Source organism: Aristolochia californica, unplaced genomic scaffold (assembly GCF_029961685.1).
Source record: "Aristolochia californica isolate CCGP_79_NKW_82.1479 unplaced genomic scaffold, dmAriCali1.0.hap1 SCAF_6, whole genome shotgun sequence".
Lineage (NCBI taxonomy): Eukaryota > Viridiplantae > Streptophyta > Magnoliopsida > Piperales > Aristolochiaceae > Aristolochia > Aristolochia californica.
This window is the reverse complement of record NW_027182257.1, coordinates 43,053,872-43,074,836: the sequence shown is the minus strand read 5'-3', so window position 1 is coordinate 43,074,836 and position 20,965 is coordinate 43,053,872. Positions and strand designations below refer to the sequence as shown.

The 20,965-nt window shown below is 36.8% G+C and overlaps 2 protein-coding genes across 3 annotated transcripts; one reads left to right on the top strand and one right to left on the bottom strand.

Moving 5' to 3' along the window:
• Positions 1 to 186: 186 nt before the first annotated feature.
• Positions 187 to 15,209, bottom strand: LOC137934121 (uncharacterized). Its single transcript, XM_068778358.1, has 16 exons — positions 15,111 to 15,209; positions 8,393 to 10,518; positions 8,100 to 8,226; positions 7,907 to 7,947; positions 7,444 to 7,534; positions 6,569 to 7,209; positions 5,538 to 5,669; positions 4,609 to 4,681; positions 4,401 to 4,446; positions 3,709 to 3,781; positions 3,405 to 3,470; positions 3,174 to 3,251; positions 2,834 to 3,006; positions 1,173 to 1,219; positions 775 to 976; positions 187 to 686 (listed from the first exon to the last, which is right to left on the bottom strand). The coding sequence occupies exons 2-16, from the start codon at positions 9,811 to 9,813 to the stop codon at positions 364 to 366; spliced, it is 3,534 nt and encodes a 1,177-aa protein (XP_068634459.1). The 5' UTR covers positions 9,814 to 10,518; positions 15,111 to 15,209; the 3' UTR covers positions 187 to 363.
• Positions 15,210 to 15,336: 127 nt separating this feature from the next.
• LOC137934122 (uncharacterized) lies at positions 15,337 to 19,984 on the top strand. 2 transcript variants are annotated; one of them, XM_068778359.1, is made up of 7 exons: positions 15,337 to 15,490; positions 17,507 to 17,569; positions 18,281 to 18,400; positions 18,521 to 18,599; positions 18,748 to 18,834; positions 19,264 to 19,326; positions 19,634 to 19,984. In XM_068778359.1, exons 2-7 carry the CDS (start codon positions 17,514 to 17,516, stop codon positions 19,709 to 19,711), a joined length of 483 nt encoding a protein of 160 aa, XP_068634460.1. In that variant the 5' UTR covers positions 15,337 to 15,490; positions 17,507 to 17,513; the 3' UTR covers positions 19,712 to 19,984. The 2 variants fall into 2 exon arrangements, with proteins under 2 accessions (XP_068634460.1, XP_068634462.1); XM_068778361.1 differs by having other exon boundaries at positions 17,499 to 17,569.
• Positions 19,985 to 20,965: the final 981 nt, after the last annotated feature.

Here is a 20,965-nt window from a genome sequence, read left to right as displayed (position 1 = left end):
AATCGGCCTGGTTATTGCCAGTAATAGATTGTCCATCCATGAATTTTGCTCCTTGGTCGAGGTATTTAGACTAAGCTCTGATTTGCAATTTTCTAGGCCTCTTTTGCCTCCAATTTTTAATCAACATCTTGAAAAGTCTAACAATGAAGAGAGACGATCTCACAGAACAACACTAGTAAAATAAACTCTTTAATTATATGAAAAAAATCATTTCCACTCAATGTTAGTCAACTAACGAAAATACACATTTCCAAGTCTGCTATTGGGTATTTACACCAACTTAATGTACGCAATGAATTTAAAAACAAACTTTAGAATTAAAAAAGAATAAATGAAGAAGGAATCAACTTAAAAGTATAACCGTTATCTTTTGCGTTGAGCAGCCTTCAGGCTGAGCTCTTGGCAACGAACAAACCCGGCTGCTCCTCCATAACACAGCCATTTCTCACTACCTTTGTTCGTATTCCATCTAATTCGGTGCATGGCAACATTTTTGGAAGGGAAAGTTTCAAATTCAGCCACGGGTTTCACGGGTTTCTCCACACCATCACTCATCTTTGACTTTGCTGGAATTTCCCCATCAGAAGTTGTCTCATCTGGCGAGTGACTTGACAACCTTTTGCCTTCAGAAGCAACATGAGATTCATGGGTGGCAATAACAGGTTCACTGTCGGGGGCAACCGTAGCTGATAAAGAGAACTTATTAAACATTGAAGAACTCAATCTCTATCATTTACAATGTCCATACAAGTGATTTGCAGTTCTAAAACTTACCTGCTGATTGAGGATCTGTTATTTTGGCTTGGGCACTCCTAGGAGTTTCCTTTGATCCACAAGAAGGCTTCCTCATTGTGAGTGAGCTTCCAGACATAGGGGTGTTGACTGTCAATATCGAGTCCTCTTCAGTAATGGACCCACACAGAAAAACTTGTGCTCGATGTCTAGCTGGATCTTTCTCCACTGCTTTTCTTGGAAGCTAATTTCAGGCCATGCAAAAGAAACAAAATAGAAAAGAATAAAAAAAGAAGACCAATTAAATCAAAAGACAGATTATCAAGAGAAGCCAAGCATCACAGACTGCCTTTAGATCCTGACTAGCTGCAAAATTTTACCTCAGGTCCGCTAGGACTATCATAAAGCAAAACAATTGAAAAAAGAAGACAGTAATGTACCTGAAAACAGAGAGCTGAACCATCTGCAACACAGTATGCAACTACACCTGAATTTCAATTATATCTTGCTTAGAACAGAAAATTTGGGCCAATAAACACATATAAATAACAATGCCACCATATTTCCAAATGTAAAGTTATGAAAAGCATTAAGAAGTAAAAGATGTGAACATATAAGATGGACAACAACAGAGCAACTATACTCAATGGTCGATCTTTTGGTGCCTATGCATTTGGAATTACAGATGCACTAGAAGCACATGGAGAGGACCATCCGTTAGATGTGTCTCTGATCCCCAAGCAAATATACAGATCAACAAATGTTAGAGGTCCATAAGGCAGCATTTGGAAGGCCACATGCACAAGGGTCCCACAATGGAGGGGATTATCCATCGGACAGCCTTATGGTCCCAATAAAAGATTTATCTTAGAATGGCAATTTACAGACAGAACTTCCTGGTTGGAGCTTTGATCTAGATTTATAGTTTACGTATCTAAATAAGATAATTTTCAAACAAATCTCCGGTTCAAATTATTCACTCAAAGTATTTGCCTATACACTGGCAGTGGAGTTGGCATAGGATTTTGGCATGATAGATGGTTACTCGATGAACCCCTGAAGATTGTCTACCCTCGGCTCTATACCATTGCCAGAAATCAGAACGTTTGCCTGGTCAGCTTCATCACTAGCAATAACAGGCAATCCATAAACTGGAGCATCCAATTCCGAAGGGCATTAACTGATGAGGACGCTATGAATTTCAGTAACATGACTCTCCTCCTTGATGAATATTGCATCAAACAATCCAGTGTTAATAGGATGATCTGGTGTCCTGATTCTGACGGTAATTTCACTGTATCTTCCTGCTACAATATGCTACCATCACCGGGATACATGAACCATTAGGCTGCTGCTTTTTGGACCCTCTCCACCCCTCCAAAAGTCCAATTCTTTCTTTAGAGTGCCCTCCATAGCAGGATTTTAACCAAAACCAACCTTGCCCGACGGGGATCCCTTATTCATTCCATGGCATGCCTTTTGTGCAGCCCTTCTCGTGCAATGCAGGTCTTCTTGGCAAATCCGGAATTCCTTCTTCATGGTCTTTAATATGTCTCTGTGCATTCCCAGCAACCTCGGTGATCTTATCAGCTTGCTCAAGGCTTACTTTGCATTCATCCAGAGGGGGTCATGAGGTATGAGAGAAATCAAAAACAATTTCAGAATGTTTCAGCCCTTTGGAGAGTGGTTTTTAACCGGATCCTCAACCTTATTATATCCCAGCTTGCCTATTTGGAGTTTTTTGAAGACATACATTCAACTACCTCAGAAGTAACTGGCTGCAAATTGCCGCTCTCTCCTGACTGGTGAAGTCCCCTCCATCAGCAATTTGGTCTCCGCCTGAGATGGGCTTCATTAAGCTCAACTTTGATGCATCCTCTCTCAGTACCTGGTATTTCATCCCATTTTTGCCTTCCTATTCTACAGCCATGACAGGTAGGAGTGCACGTAGCTGTTTGGGGATACTACCACCAATCTTCACTTTTTTAGGGAGGGAGGGAAGGAGAATGGACTGCACTTCCTTAGAAGTACTGCTAGTATGGTTATTAAACAATAAAGAGAGTTCCCTTCTAAAATAAGCATGTCATCAACATAACTGTACCTGTATGTCTTGACATGTGAAGACTCCAGATCGGAAATGTAGAATGGCAATAAAAATGCAATCCTTGCTGGCTGCTCCCACGGTAAGGTTTTCCACTCACAGGTGTGTCATTCACTGCCTGGCACATGCTAAGAATCCTCAGAGTGCCATCATCAAAAGCTAAAAGGAGACATCTAGGGAGAGAAAAAAAAAAAAATCAGTACTCGCCATGAAAGCAAACAAAACCCCTCCCACACGAGAATAAAAAAGAACATACACAAATGGGATAAAGAAAAGAAATAGCAATTAGGAACATGAGATCAGAGCAAGTATAATTCTGAAGGAAGAAACAAAGTAATACCCAGGATCTTGCAGCCAATCTATGCTTAATACAGCCCTTCTTATTGGATTGAGGTCCCACAGAGGCCGGTAAGGATCACTGCAAAAGAAAAGGATACATTTACCAAGAAATCATACAGAAATTGCACATAGATGCAATAAGAGGCAATTTACCAATTAAACAGAAAAACATAGTCTCTTGCAGCACCTTCCAAGAAACTCTAACAGAAACATAGAAGGACAACATATTTACCGTAAGTCCCAAAACCGTAAACCTTCATGCCCACCCGTCACAATCAAATTTGCACCATCTTCATTCCTGCATGCCATTATATGCCATTTCAGACAATTCAACCACAAGGGAAGAGAGCACAACTTTGGCCGAGAAGTCGGTATATAAAAATGCTTCCTTCAGAAATGTTATGGGAGTAAAGTAGTTTTAAGAAGGCAATGCAACATATGAGGACAATATCTACCAAAGGAAAAATGATTTTGGAAAGAGAATGCATGAAGCAAATGTTGATCCAAAAAATCTGCAATAATAAAGAACCACCAACCTTTCCGCAGGGCCCCAAGCAAGAGCTCTTATAGGAACATTATCTGCCGTGAAGCAAAGCAAAGGCCTTGTATCTGCCCATTGAAAGAACTGAAATCAACAGGAGAAGAAAAATAGTTCTTCTCAAAAAAATTAAAAAAAAAAAGATTCTTGACCTAAATCATAAGCAGTGACAGCATTCCTCATGCCTCAGATTAATTTCTATTAAATTTCAAGGTATACATTCTCCACAAAAAGTCTCAGAGGTAAGTGCTCCACATTCCTAGCATTTCCGTAAGGAGGTGCCATGAAATCAGGATGAAGAAGAGAGGACTGATACAGTTTTGCCATAGCTCTACTTCCAATGAAAAACATCTGCTTGAATCAATTTATGTAGCTACATGTAGCTAGACCACCAACTGCAGGTTCTATTCAACTATCTTCGCTGGGAGGAACTATACACAAAATCATACCATTCATAAGACAGCTAATTAGCAGATTCCAGAGTGTTATCCAACTTATCATGTTTTTATAATTTCGAAATAGATCCAACATATCAAGTTTTTATATTTTCGAAATAGATCCAACTTGTCATGTTAAACCTAGACAACTTATGCATACATATATCCAATAGAAAAGCCTTTGCAGATGACAGTGGCACTAAAAAATCACATTATATGCAAATTACAGGTCTGGAAAGTGAGACATCCATACCTTGATACTCCAGAGTTGCACTTGCTATGAACTTCCATAATGCAACCTAAACAATATAAAATTGAAACATATCAATCCTTCATGCCTGTAGATAAATATCCACATCCATTTTGCTACAAATTTGTCAGTACAGTAAAAGATTCAAAAAGACACATGTCAATTGTACAAAGGATCATGGATCAATCAACAAATTTGGATAAACTCTTACCGTACCATCATGGAACCCAGCTAATAATAGAGTATGAGGAGCTGAAGATGACCACTCTACAGTAAGAGGAATGCTGTCAAACAATAGGTTAATGAATTCATGATTTGATAATTGGTACAGGTAAAGGGGGCAAATTAATCACCAAAAATTTATTGACTATAAATGAGAAAATCTTATTGAGAAAAGGATCAAAACTATGTCATTCCCAGTGTTTGATGCACCCAGTTGCACACACAGGCCTTGCACCTAAATTTATAACTAGAAGGGGCAGCAGAATGGTAATCTTATAAATATTTTTTTTTAAACAGTAATCTTATAAATATTAGAAACTGCCATTGATTTACTTATATTCAGTAGTTTGATATAATCTTCAATTTATTGTTTAATAAATAATTAAAAAATAGACTACGAGGAATATTAATTATGACTTCATAGAAGCAGGAAAATAGTCAAGAATAAATAAAATCTTAGACATTAAACTTGACATCTAAATGAGTCTGCATAACATACGTGGACTCTCTCTGTATGTGTGTGTGTTGAGGGGGGGGGGGGGGGGGGGGGGGGGGGTTTGTGAAACTGCCATTGATTTACTTATATTCAGTAGTTTGATATAATCTTCAATTTATTGTTTAATAAATAATTAAAAAATAGACTACGAGGAATATTAATTATGACTTCATAGAAGCAGGAAAATAGTCAAGAATAAATAAAATCTTAGACATTAAACTTGACATCTAAATGAGTCTGCATAACATACATGGGACTGTGTGTGTGTGTTGGGGGGGGGGGGGGGGGATCCACTTTTGAACCCATTTTACAGTTAAATAGTCTATCATTGCAAGTTAGTTTGTAACTTGGTCTTGTCTGAAAAAGGATCAATTGGTAACTAATTCATGTGAGGCCAATCTTACTATAAAATTACTCCTTACCTTTGGTGGCCACCACGGTTTATCTTTGAGCATTTAAACACTGGCAGCAGTTTCACGAAACGAGGATCTGTACCCTCTTTTTTATGAGAAGCATACAAGGTCTTAACAACATTAGGAAATGGAACTTCCCATCTGCATGCAATTATAAGATTGTAAATGTCCTTGTACTACTTAAAGAGTTGAAGAAAGTAATGTAAGATTTTTACATAATCTCAATAAAAGCCACAAACATATGAGCCATATTACAAGGGATATAGAAGGTTACATGACTCCCAACAAGTGGAATTAAGGAAGAAACTTCAACATCATTGACAAATAATATTTACTGAATGTGTACTACAATAGATTCATACTCATCCATTTGAAAAAAGAAAAAATAGTTTCACACTCATGCATAAATCCCATGATTTATGATAAGTTGCAAGGCTTTTCAGTGTCTACAAGAACTATTGCATTCAATTTTAAAACGATACAGCAAAAAAAGTTGTCAAACTTGGGAATAGATGAGATAATGCAAATTATATGAAGGAAAGGATGTTATTCACTCATAGTCCACTTCTTGGATGTCTACTGCAACAAAACCAAATGCCTTACACCACTTACAATGAATCACATACACACAAAAATACACAGAATATCTCACAAATGTCGATATCTGCCAACCAAAAACAAATCAACAACCTGCATACTCTCTTATTATTCTAGTAGACCATGACATCCTTCTCTCCCAACCTCCACTTTTTTATCCCTTTTGGACAAGTAAAATTAGGTCAATAAATGGGTTATTTCGAATTTACTTTTAAGCTCGGTATAATATGCACATAGGTAGTAATGTGATGGGAGGCCTAGTTATCTGCACCAAGGACACTCTGAATTTGATACTGTGAAACAAAAATGGTATGCATCTTATTGTAAAAAGAATTAGCAATTTGAATACGACTATAAAGAATTTGATAAGTAAAAAATATGAAAAAAGAATTTACTAAAGAATAAAAGTAACTTCAATAACAACTGAAAGGATAATAACATACACTTCCAAGGAACCATTGCCTAACAAGACGGCAAGATAACCCATACGATGTTTGTCTTTTGAATCCTCCACAGTCTGTGGCTTCCACTTTGCATCCCATGTGACTCTCCCATTGTGTGCCAGACCTAAAACAAGCCTTGGCAAAGATACATCCACTGGAACAGAATAATTTATGGCGCTAATCTCATCCTGAACAGAGATGTCCTTTGATTGCTTAGGGTCATTAGAAGGTTCTTTGTTCTCATTAGATTGTATGATTGCATAATTATTCTCTGTGAAATCCCTCAATACTGTGTCCGCTTTCAAGCAATTCTCCTGAAATGAAACAGAAAATTCTGATTTACTTTTTCCCTCCAAGTCACCATGAACAACTCCAAGGGCTGCATCTTGCTTGGTAGGCACCACCAAGTCACTCACAATGGACAATCTTGACATGTCTTTGGCCAATATAGGGTTAGGTTGAAGAACATCCAGATATCCACTTCTCAACATTCTCTTTCTACCATTCCTTGGGGTCTCAGATACAGATAATTCGTCATCAACAGTTAAAATGCACCATATTTGAATGAGGCCTCTGCCTGTCAGTGGTTCACCCACCTTATGATATGAACAATCAGGGGGATGGGCAGCAACTGCAAGATACTGACAAACAAAAGGACAGGACCTGCAACTTAGAAATGTTGCCCCATAATATAGAATAAAAGCTAGCTAAAATTATCATAGCTGGACACTGAACGGAGAGTCAGACTCTAGAACATGTCAACCATGTGGAAAGCTTAGAATAATAAAAAAAGTTCAGATAAAAACAATCTACCAAATTCAAAGTACAAACACGTAAATAATATTACAATTATATTCATTTAATCTTCAACATACCTGGCATTTAATATGATGGTCAACCACTTGAGCTATAGGACACCAATCCAATGCCCAAACTGGCCCTCCAACGTGCAAAATGAAATCATTGCTGTAACAGTATTAGTTTGATGCACTGAGTAAACCAAAAAAAAAAAAAAAAAGTTTAAAGACATCCTAAAGCATCATATGGAAGATATCAAAAACAACATGAAATTTTAAAAACCCCTAAGTTTTAAGGGAAAAAATTTAGTGTTATTTAGAAGTTGCAATAGCTTTTATAGAGAATGAAATATTGAAATGGTCCTTTCTTGGAACAATAATTCCAGAAACATCAACAATAAGAGATGGCAAACAACATTGACCCTGTTTAATGCAGAAATACATAAAACTAGATTAAGTTCAAACTGAGGCACAAGAGGTTTAATAAAATATTTTTTAACATCAACAGTCTCCAAAACAACAACATGAAAATCTCACATACCTATAAGTCAAAGTGCTAGAACTGCAAGATTGTGTCACCATCTGTGTAATTTACAAACAAGTTAATCAAATGACGATCATAAAAGAGAAACAACCCTTGGAAACCATTGAAGAATGCAAAAATATATGCAGGAATTTTTAACACTTTATTAAATATGTGTTCTACGCTTAAACAGCCATTGTCTCAAACCTACCTCAGGCACACTTACAGAAGAAAACTGAGGCAAGGTTGTCCCATCAATGTAATGCGTCCCTTGCGCACCTCCAGTTTCATAACTGAACCTGATATTTTTTGGTTCGTAGCAGAAATCTTTCCATTGTCTGACAAAGTCAACAAAATTGTCTAGCAGGTTCTAATTAAGAAGTAAAAAACAAGGAGAACATAAATGGAGAATGAAACTCCATTAATATGTACAACATAAGGTTAAAGCAATTCACTTAAAAAAAGTAAATAAATAGAAAATAAATTATAAAAGGAGAAACTCACTCCAAGAAAGTGATTGAAGCTGATAGATGCTTAGCTACACTTGCCTCAAAAATGTCTTCCTCTACTATTTTACAAAGAGAAGAGATTCTTCTGAGAGCTTCAAAGTGACTCTCCACCGCATAATCAAACAATGAAACCCTTACCCCATGTTTGCCTCTATTTGATACCAAATCTGCCAAATTCGGATCAACTTCTTCTATTACTAATCCTGTGGAGTCTCCATCTCCATTCTTCATTTCTCTTGATTTTGGCTTTCTGCCTCTTTTCTTAGTACTAGGTTTTGATGCAATGACAGTTTCAGTTTGACTACAAGGGTTCTCCTTCAAATAATCGAACAAACCAATAATGCCAGATTGGCCTCCAAATGTAAAATCAGCCAATCTCGGATCTTCCTTTCCTGTTAGTACTTCCTGGACCTTTTCTTCTGACCCTACTTTGTCGTTATTTGTCCCTTTCACTTTTGGCTTTCTTCCTCTTTTTCTAGGACCAGGTTTTGCTGCACTTTCAACTTCAACCTCTCTAAGGTGATTACCTTCTGAATAATTGCACCCTGCCTCTTTGCCACTATTTGATGCAAAAGCAACCATTTCTGGATCTGATGGCATTATTACTTCCATGAGGTCTAACCTTCCTTGGTTGCTATTCATACCTGTTGCTTTTGGCTTTCTTCCTCTTTTCTTAGGAAGAGGTTTTGCTGCACTTCCAGCTTTAATGCCATTAAAGTGATTTTGTTCGGAGCAATCAAAGAAAAATCTAGCATCAGATTTACCTGCATTTGATGCGCTATCAGCCATACTAGGATTTTCGTCTTCTCTAAGTACTTCTCTGCTCTCTAATCCTCCATTATCATTAAGTATTCCTTTTGCTTTCGGCTTTCTTCCTCTTTTCTTAGGACTAGACTTCGTTGCACTTACAGCTTCTATCCCTCTGATATGCTCCACTAAGTGACCAGTCGAAACTGTAGCAACAGGCACGCTTCTTTCTAATGCAAAATCAGCCATGGTCACATCTTTTTCTTCCACTGTGACTTCAGCAGCCTTTCCCACATTATTCATTTTTCCTGCCTTCGGCTTTCTTCCTCTTTTCTTAGGACTAGACTTCATTGCACTTACAGCTACTACCCCTCTGATATGCTCCATTATGTGACCAGACGAAACTGTAGCAATAGGCACACTTCTTTCTAATGCAAAATCGGCCATGGTCATATCTTTTTCTTCCACTGTGACTTCTGCAGCCTTTCCCACATTATTATTCATTTTTCCTGCCTTCGGCTTTCTTCCTCTTTTTCTAGGACCAGGTTTTGTCGTATTTTCATCTTCTATCACTCCAATGAGATCCTCTTTGATGTTATCATCTGAAACTGCAACAGTTCTGTCTTCATGCCGTGCAAAATCAGCCAAAGATGAACCCTCTTCTTCCATTGATATTCCTGTGCTATCTATCCCTCCTTGAACACAAGTAACTCCCACTTTCAGCTTCCTCCTCGTTGCCTATGACTAGATCTTGTAGCTGTTTCAGCTTCAAGCCCTCAAAACGTATTCTCCCTCCAGCACTCAAAGAAAACAAAAGCACTATGTTTGCTCACTATAACTCTTGCAACCTCTCTCTCTTTCTGTCCCCCTGGTTGTTACTCACTTATCTTGATTTTTGTTTCCTTCCTCTTTTCATAGGATCAAGTTTTCCCATCAGCCTCTGTCACTTGAAAGAAGTTCTCAACCAAATCATCAGCTGAAACGCTGGTATCAGATTTAGCTCCATTCCATGGAAAAATTGGCAAAGTTTCTATCTGTTTCTTCTATTAATTCTTCTATGCCTGATCCTCCTTTGGTTATTTCTCATTCCTTGTGCTTTTGGCTGTCTTCATCTTTGGACTAAGTTGTGAAGTCCTTTCAATCTCAATTGCCTCTAAGTAATACCCTACCAAGCAATCAAGGGGATAATTACCATATGTTTATCTCTAGACCCAAAGTTTGACGAATTTTGAACTACTTCTCCCATTAACAGTCCATGGCTCTTCTTTTTGGCCTCCTTAGCAGGTCTTTCCTCTCATTTTTGGCATTTGTTTTCTTTTTCCACTACCAAAATTCACTGAACTTTTCTTTCTGTGTGAATACCCTCAGCGCACTCTAGCAAGATCAGAAAACATGAAATGTTAGCAGTGCATTGGGGCATTGGGCTCTATGGTTCTATAAACTGCAAAACAAAATGCAACCTGAGGTCCAGTTTGGTATGAGAAAGTGAAAGAAGACAAAAGTAAAGGCAACAAGAAAGAGTAAGAAAAAAGAATCAACTAAAATGGAAAATTTTCAAAGAGTAAGAGTAATGAAATCAAATCAAACAAGGGGGGTCAGTGTGTTTAGAATTGAATTTCTGGAAATTTTGTTACTAAAAATGACTTTCTAAAACAAATATCTTTTGTATATATGATTCAAAAGTTAGTGCAACATCAAGAATTATTATTCCCTTTTCCAAGTACAGAATTATGTTGTTTGTTAAATTGGGTCCAAGGCCCTATCCCAAAAGGACTAGTCAACTTAGGAAACCTCTTTCCCAACTAATAAACTCAAAATCTTTGTACTCACTAATCCATGTGGGACTATTCCTTAACACTCCCCCTCACGTGTAGACCATCTTTTGTGGCTCTACAAGTGGATAATTTAGGAGTAGGTAGTTTAAGTGTAGGCCTTTTTTTGTGGTTCTACAAGTGGATAGTTTTAGGTGTAGGCCCTCTTTTGTGGCTCTACAAGTAGATAGTTTTTAGGTGCAGGCCCACATATGAGTACCGACTCTGATACCATGTTAAATTGGGTCCAAGGCCCTATCCCAAAATGACTAGTCAACTTAGGAAACCTCTTTCCCAACTAATAAACTCAAGATCTTTGTACTCACTAATCCATGTGGGACTATTCCTTAACATTGTTAGTATAAATAATTGAAATTATTAATAATGAACTTAAATATTATCTCAACGAAATTAGTATACTCTATCATGTCATCAAATATCATTTATAATTATAAGAAATATTAACAACTCATCTAAAACAATTGCTATCAAATTATGTAATATTTATGTAATACAATAACTTAAAAAATATATAGTTGTGTTCTAATAAAATTAAAATAAAATGGCGTAGATAAAATAAATTTATATAATTTAAACTAATCAAATCAACATTAATTTCTTTTCCCTAATTATAACTTTATTTTCAACATAATTAATATTTTATATCCGATAATGTATCTATGAAGTTGGCCAAGGAGGGAGTTTATTGGAGCTCTTTAGTGATAGGAAATTCCTTTTGAATTGCAGCTTGAGGGCTGATTCCTTCTTTGATCATTCGATTCCTAAGAAATAAAGACAACCAACATTCCAAAAAAATAATTAAGAGTAATATTAGAATAAAATTGTAAATTTTACAATTTACATGAAATTATTTAAATTATAAGCTTTCATAAATTATAAAATTATAATTCAAATTTGTTAGAAAATAGTATACAGGGTATTTTGGCACTTTTACCTATGTAATTTTGTCTCTGAGCGGCCAGGTATGTAGTTAGGAACTAGCCTACAAGAGTATCTTATGGTCTTTTTCTTTTCTTTTTCTACTTTGCTTTCAAGTGTATTATGTAAGAATGTAGGAGAGGAGAATTTCTGTCTTTTTAACCCCTTTCACTTAAGTTAATAGAGAAGATTAGGGATCGAACTCATCCCCTAATCGAACAGCCTTTTTTATGCTGCTTTTGATATCCCCATCCTTCCTCTCTTCTTCCTACTTCTTCATCTTCTCCTATCTATTTTCCTTTGTTTTAACATGGTCTCAGAGCAATAGTTCCAAGTATCAAGTTCCTCAGTGCAAAGGTTTTTCTTTCTTCTCAAGATTCAATCACTCCAAGAAGGTTGTTCTTCGAAATTTGTCTTCTTGAGTTAATAAAAGTTAGATCTTTCCTACTTTCCCTGCCATAACCGTGAGGTTAGTGGTTACTACTGCTCATTGAGTTACTTATCATGCTATTACTGCCCAAAGAGGGTTCATTTCTGAGTTCTGCCCTGAAATACTACCTGTGTCATCATCCCTATGTTTGCCTCAGCCCTAAAAATCTGGAATTAGTTAATGTTTTGATTGGTTTACTTGCTGAATATTTGGATTAAAGTCTCCTTGTATGGTTTTGAAAAGACAAGAGTTGTCAGAAGGTGTGTGAAATTGATTTTATGCCCTAATTTTCAGTGTGTAGAGCCCACTTGATGTGCACAAGTTAAGAAGGAAATAAGGTTTTCCTTGCTGAGTTTGCCATCCCAGCATTGAGTAGAAGTTGTGTTTGGGATTGTTGAGCAGTATAATGGCTGATTCTGTAAAAACTGTTGCTCCTATTAAACCAATTGAGGGTTCAGAGAGTAAAGAGTCTCATTCAATTTAAATTACTTCAGTGAAACTAAATGGATAAAATCATGTAAACTGGTCCAGATCTGTATTCATGTTTTTGAAGAAAAAAGAAAGGCAAAAACCTTAAAGAAGATCCTTCTAACTCTATAACTGAGGATTAGGAGGCTGAAGATAATCAAGTTATGACCTGGTTAGTGAATAGCATGAAGCCTAGCTTTAATGATCAAATTATGAGTTGCAAAACCTCTAAAGCTATGTAGAGTACACTCGCCCCTAATCTCTCTCAAGAAAGCAATTTGTAAAAAGTGTATGAATTGTATGTGAAATATTTTGATCCAATAATAAAAAAAAGGTACAATTTCTCAATCATCAGCAAAAGCTGAGTATAGAGCTATGGTATCAGCAAGTTGTGAACTCATATGGTTCACATATCTTCTATTTCACCTAGAGGTCCCCTAGACAAACCAACTATTCTCTTTTGTGACAATCAAGCAGCTCTTCTTATCACTTTGAATCTTGTTCTCCGTGAATAGAATAAGCATATCGAGCTTGATTGTCATCTTGTTTGTGAGACGATTCAATGCAGACTTATAGAAATTGCTCATGTGCCTACAAGTGACAACTAGCCTTTTTATTTACCAAGTTACTCGAAACAGTACAACTTTAATATTTAGTTGACAAGTCAGGCATCCATAATCTCTAAATGCCATCTTGAAGGGGATGTGTGAAGAATAGCATAAATTTCCCAGATTTTACAAACTCATATTTGGGAAGTTCCAACTTCCCGGAGTATCATATATCTATTATAATCTATATCTTTTGTTTTGTCTATAAATAGTTGTAGCCATACCCAGTTTGTTCATTCAGCTTAATATACGACACACATAAACCATCTCCCATTTCTCTTTAGCTTTGTCGTTTTTGTCACTTCAGAACTCTTAAATTAACATTCAATTCATTGCACAAGAATTTCTGAATTAATAAATTGGATTGATTGCTCATTTAAAAAAAAAAAAAAAAGTTGGATTGTCATATTGCATGTTCCTTGATTTTTCCAAAAAAAGAACAATTGATCCTTCATGATGTACCGTGTAACAAGATGGTAATTAAAAGAACTGACATGCCATTGTTGACATCAGCATTAGAAAAACAAAGTGAAGACATAAAGAATCCTAATTATCTGATGGGTGCAGGAGCAGGCCTCTGAAGTAGGACAGGTACCAGGAACCTCAATGCTGAAGCTCCAATAGAGACAATTGTGCCAGAGCTCAAACAAGCACCCAGAACAACTCCCTTTGCACTGATTTAAGGACGTGAAATCATTTGAAAGCCTCTATGGTCCCTTCAGAGACAATGTGGTCCATTACACTCTTGTTGACCTTCTAGAAACGGACTACCAAAGACAAATCGTTCCTTTTCTTAAAGAATTTTTTATACTGTAAAATTATATAACTTTAAATGGCTACAACAATTGCTACCCAGGAGTAAAGATATAGGTTAAGACGCTAGTCCTGAAAATCTCCATCTCCTGCTAACCAATTCCTTAAATGGAGAATGTCGTTTGCTATTGACTGCATTCTTGGCCAGGATACCTAGTCACATTTGAAGACGACTAGTTTATACCACTTGTAAATATTGAATGTCTGTTTTAAAAAAGAACAGCTCTATAGGACTTTCACAAACATTCAATTTTAAGCAACGAAAGCATTTGCAACTTCATATAAACCTTTTCTTTTCAGCTCTCACACCAATACAAGTGTCCTTTCCTAAAAGTTGCATACATTGGATCATAGTACTCAAACAGAGAAGTGGAGTGAATTTAACCTTAAAATTAAGTAAATAACAGAAGGAATGAGTACCCTAAGATGTTATGAAATAAATTGTAGATTTAGAATAGAGACAATGAACCGCTGCAAATAGAGGACACAAGTAACTCGAAATTGGCATACAGTGGGGAGAGAGAAAAAAGAAGTATGAACTGAGTGTGTAAGTCAATTACCCACAGCATATACCTCCCTTTTGCTGGTTCAAGAAATTTTAAATCCTCCTAACTACATAATCAGTACTTTGCTGAGAGTGCTGTTGACGCCACATTTACATAGGACGATCCAAAAGGTAAAAACTCAATTTAAGATTCAGTGCAGAAGCTCAGAGTCAAAAGAATCCTAATTTTAATATAATTAAAGAACATGGACCTTCGGTTCGACCATACCTCTAACACGGATAAGACACTACGCAGAGAAAGATTAAGAAACTAACAGCTGTGTGTAATTCGGGCAACAAATATAAAATAATTGAAATCAGAAGAGCAAAACGAAGAGAGAAAAGATGCGTACCTGTTCTATAGCAAGCTTCCGACGTAGGTGGAGCATGGGACTTGGCAGGGGAGGGTTTTAGGCGAGAGAGAGAGAGTCCGGACTCGAGGAATCGAGCGGGAGAGAAGATGCGCGGATAGAGCGCACAAAGGGTATCAATTTTGCTTTTATAAGTGGGGGCATTTTCGTCAAATTATACCTAAGTAGAATGGTGGTCTGGTGCCCGTCTCCTCTCCCGTCACGGACGACCCCCTGCACGAATCACGACAACCTCCTCTTCACCACCGCCCAGATGCTTCATCTTTATATTCTTACTCTTTCCCATTTATTTTTTTTGGCGTTCTGCGTCTGGTGCCAAGAGTCCATCAGTGCCTCATCTCAGTCTCCTTGATCTCTGCTACGTAAGAAATCCTTAATCATTTGTGTTCTCTAATCTTTCAAATCCTTGCTTTTGCTTTTATTTTTTTCTGATTCTTTATCCTATCCCTGTTTCTGAATCTCACAAAAGCAGTAGTGCCCCACCAGGAAACTACTCCACATAGGAAAGGGTTAATAGACCGGAAATTCTCTGTAACTAGTTTAGAAAAACAACTTATATAGCAGCTATTATTTCAGCTTATCATCAGTAATGTGAAACTGTTTCCACGTAGGCTACCACGTCGCTGGTACCTGTGACGTTGTAATTGTAGATAGCGAGAACTCTATTCAAATATTGCGCAGCAAACATCCCACTTCGGCACTGCCTAAGCTCTGAGATTTTGAGGCTCCATACTTGTCGCAAAAAAGGGCGGCATTTGTTTGTTTAATTTTTTTAGTGTCAGTGTATGTTTACACCAGCGCCATGTCATTTTTGCCCGACTTTTGCCAGTGGTTTGATTTTTATCTCTTACAAATTCTTATAAATTAACGACAATGGTTTTTGTTGAAAGAGATCCAAGTTAAAAGTTAACTTGAGTATTGTTTTTTTTTTTTTTTTTTTTTTTTTTTTTTAATCTGCTTTGTTTCCAACAGTTGCTTATGCGAAACTCCTGATAGCCGATTGGAAGCTCTAAAAGTTGTTTTCTAAAGAACTTGGAGGTATTTGACGAAAGTAGGTTCCTTTTGGGATAGTGTAAATGCTTTAAGGTTTTCTCGTTATTTTGGTGCCATCTTCCTCAAACCCTATTTCTTCCAGTAAGTTGGACTGAAGTTGAATTGGTCTAAGAACGTAGTATGTAGTTGGATTCATATTTCTAAATCAGCTATTTAGTGTCGCTTATTCTCTTGCTAGGGAGGGGCCACCCGCCCATCTCTCATTATAAGGATCCTCCTCCTTGATGGTTTTTTGTTGGTTATTGTTTTGCCTTTGGGCTTAATGACATCGCACACTCTTTAAAAAAAAATTTGTGTTTGCTCCATATTCTTAGAGAAGTTTGTTTTTGCCTAAATTAAGTTCTGGCTGAGCACTCAAAAAAATGTACGGATGTCTACCCTTTACATTTATTCTTGGCTTAGCAGCCATTAGGTAGAGTCCTCTAGACTTTCCAGAGAAAAAGAATTCCGTTTTGCAAAAGAAATGTAGGAGAAGGTGGTAAGAGTTTTGACCTTGGACATAAGCATGGGGAAGTGGGAGTACATACTTCCTTGGGCACCAAAAAAAAAAAGTAGCCAAAAGCACCTTTCTTTCTTTCACCGTGCTATTTTGAATCCTTCTTTTCTTGTTGACCAGTACTATAACAATAAGAATTTGATTGGAACCCAAATGCTTTTGGACTGAGGAAATTCGGTATGTCATAAATGATGTGGGAGGGATGCTTCAGTGAAGTTTTCCACCCCCTATGAGCTAAGATAGCAATCATTCAAATTGCTTGTGATTTGGTGCTAGGACCACACAACAAAGACAGGAAAAATGATTCTGGTGTTTCAAAATTTCTTAATTTCAAAATGAAAATGTAAATTATCAGCATAGAAATCTGAATCTTAATCTGGATTCATCAGTAATGAAATGTCAGGGTGATTACCTCAGGTATGGATTGCTTGTATAAATAGATTCATTTTCAAATGCTTGCTCCTTATCTCTAGAACTTGACACTTGCTTGAGTATAGTGCACTTACCTTCAAATTTTCACTGCAACTGTATTCTTTTTTTTTTTAAATGATGCTGATTTTTATTAAGACAAAAGCTCAAAAGAGCAATTTACAAAGGAGGGAAGTCTTCCCAAACAATGAGAGATTGTTGGAAAGTTCCGAATTTTGCCAATAAATGTATTCTTGCTAATACCATGACCACTCGTCTTGTCTCATGTATCGAGCTGAGTTCATTCTTTGTGTTGCTAATCTCTCCTCCCTTGCATTTCATACTTTATATTCATGTTTATAATGCATATGTTTTTGTGGGCAATTCTGAAAGCACAAATCCACTTTTGTTAGAGTTTCAGAATAGAGATGGATGAGGCATCATTTTTGGGTAGGATGGTCAGTCACCTTCACTCAACATGCAGGTCAGAGCACTGAACTTATTCTTATCTTCAGTTTTTGTGATGTCTTCTTTCTGCTAAGAGGTTCTTGTCCACCTTTTTGTTTACACATATAACTGCTTTTTAAATGGTTCTGCTTATCATTCTTTTCTTCCCACACTTTCTGGGTGTTTTATATCTTACATCCTTTTAGATAGCTGAATGGCTTCTTGGTATGCTGGCCTTTTGCTACACATAAATACATAAATCACTAACTATGCACAAAATGTAAGATCATGTGGAAATTGAGAAAATATGACAAAGAATAAGTTAGAAATGGGATTATAAATAATTAATCATTTTTTAGCAGATCTGAGGTCACGTAGAATGAAATGACTGATGAGTCTTTGTATGCTCATATCTTGGGGTTTTCTGCTCTAAAAGCTCCTTTCACAGAAAGAATTGAGAGACCTCTGGAAATCACCAAATGCAATTGCATTGACGGATGACTCTTTCATCTCTTATTCTGCATAATATAGTATGGTTAGCTCTGCTAGAAGTTCCTTATTTTCATCATGCATACACCTGGAGAGATGTGCCTTATGCTTCCTGTTAATATATTCATGAAACAGTATGCTTGTTGGTCCTGTTACATGTTGTCCACTTAGTCGTTTTGTTATAAACTTATTTTTTAGATATGCTGTTTTCAGTTGTTCCTCTAACTGACATAAGAACTGGTTTCTGCATTGATCGAAGGTATCACACTGGTTATCCGAAGGATCTTGGACCATCACGGGTTATTCCTTTTACATCTGAGCGGCAGTTTGTCCAAATCCTGCATGAAGGTCGCCCAGTAGTCGTTGCTTTTACAATCAAGTAACTTTTCCATGTCTAGTTTCTTGTATTCAGCGTGTTTCTTATTCTTTTCAAATGTATACCTGAATACGTGCATAATTTTCTCTTTGCATAATGGGAATTAACTCAGTTCTTTGGCAGGTGTACTTATACTAGACACCTTGATCAAGTATTGGAGGAAGCAGCTGCTGAGTTCTATCCACAAATAAAGTTTGTCCGTGTATGCCCATTGCTTATGTTCTCTTGTACAATTGTTAATGTTTAAGCAATTTCCAAAATTTCAATTGTATGCAATCAAATTGCCCGTACTGACTTATTTCATGTTCTTCATTTGTCTTACCTGAATGTTCTACATGCTGTGCTCTCAGGTTGAGTGCCCTAAATATCCAGGATTTTGTATAACACGCCAGAAGAAAGATTATCCTTTCATTGAAATATTTCACAGCCCAGGACAGGTGAGTTCTTTATGCACAGCCATGTTCTTCGACATATACTGATTCTACTTCAATAAGGTACAGGAAGTATATTAATCTAGAATCTTTTTTTTTTTTTTTACCATTAATCTGGACTCTAAAATTTCTATTACATTCTGGTAACGGAATCAAATTTTGAAATAGGCAGTTAAGCCATACCTAACCAGTATGAGTAACTTTAACCCTGTTCAGCCGGCATATGAATAAATATTGTGTTAGCTTTTCTCTTGGTTGCTTTTTGAAAGTTGACTCTGTAAATTGAACTGTGTTGTCTAAATATTTGATTACTTGGCAATCCTGTAAATTTTTTCATGCATTGTCCGTTTTTTAATAAAGAAGATAGGAGCTTTATCCTAGAAAGAATACTTTGATGTTGGCTATTTGAGAAGCTTTTTTTTATTTCATGTGCAGGCAGCCAACCAAGGCAGGGTGGCAGATCCTAATATTACAAAGTACTCTGTCAAAGTTTTACCTGTAAGTTCTGATGTTTTTTTCAATCATTTCTGGACTTCGTTAGATCTTTACTTGAGTTTGCATTTCAATCATGACATTGCCTTTCATACTGTAAGAGAAGTGCTACAATTTTTCTTTTTGTGGGTCACGAGATCTGGACACTCTCAAACTTAATGCCTCTTCATGTCAAAAGATGGTTAAATTGGTAAACTGTACCATATCTGGCTCATTTTTGTAGTCCTGATTATTAATATTCATGGCAAGTAGTAGCAGTTGTGCAGGTTCATGTAGTGGATATATATTTTTGTTGATTTTTTTTTCTCTCTAGTTCAACTATGATGTCAGTGCATATGGATTTCGGGAATTCTTCAAGCGTCACGGAATTCATGTGTCAGATCCAAACTGATGCAAGTATACTGAAGTCAGTAGTTAAAAGCACTAAAGCTGGTATAAGACCATGTTGAGATGCAGCATGTTTGGCTTGATTCAGATGGGGCTGGAACCAATGTTGTGGGAACCGACCTTGCCGTTTGAGTAGGTGGACTGACCTGTCTAGCCCAACAGTTAAGTGCAGCCAATATGATATATTTGTAGTTTGTTTTATTTCATTTAATATATTATGTTCACATTTTTATTTTCGTATTGTTAAATAAAATACAACACGGTGTCTTGGTGATGAGAGATGGATCTCAAAACATTGGCTGATAGGGAACCCACCCACTTGTGTTTTTAGCAGTTTTTAAATGCTATGATCACTAGTTGGAAATTGGTAGTCACTCTAGGCACTTCAAGTTTGATCTTGCTGAGTTTTCTTGTTTCTGGTAACAGTGGTGGGCGGATCTCACTCTTTACTGTGGGATTTAGCAGCTAATGGGAAAATGCTTGTAAAACAACAGTATGAAACATGGACACTTGCATACAGTTTTATGGCTCTCTTTCCATCTTTTTCTCTTTTAGTTTTTCTGTCCGATCGTGCGCTCTTTTGTGGTTTCATCAATTACTTGTTGACGTAAGAAACTAGCTAGAGAGGATTGTCATTGGGTTTGAGTTGAATTGCTGAAGATTATGGAAATGTGGGTTCTTTTGGAATGGGTCTCAAACGGTATTCTGATAACGAAAGTCTATATTCTTAGAAATAATAAAATTCTATTTCTTCTGTTCAAAGAAGAGTTCATGCAGATTTTCCGTGATTGACATATTTATCTATCCGTAATGAATTTCTTGTAAATAGTCCCAAAATATTTGTAAAACTAGTTCTTTCATAGTAAACTGGAATTTCAAACCTATGAGGTGCCTTCGAGCTGTTCGATTTTTTCTTTTTATGTAAGCGTACTTCTGTAATCAACATTAAAAAAAGAAAGGTAAGAACATCTTTGTCATTGTGTGGTGTTGAGGTCATTTACTTTTCCTTTGTCTTCCCATAGTAGATGTGAAAATGAAGAAGCATCCCTTATACTCTTAAGGGATGCCAACCAGTGGCTTCATCGCCACCTTCAAAGGTTTCTAGGCCGGAGCTGAACCTCTCTAACTACCTTTGTTGCAAGATCTAGGTTGAAACAAAGGTTTTTTATCAACCGTTAGTGCGGGGTCTAAGCCTCAATTGAGGCTCTCTGACAGTGAGCTTAGACAAGTGAATCAGCAATACTATAGACAAGTGTAC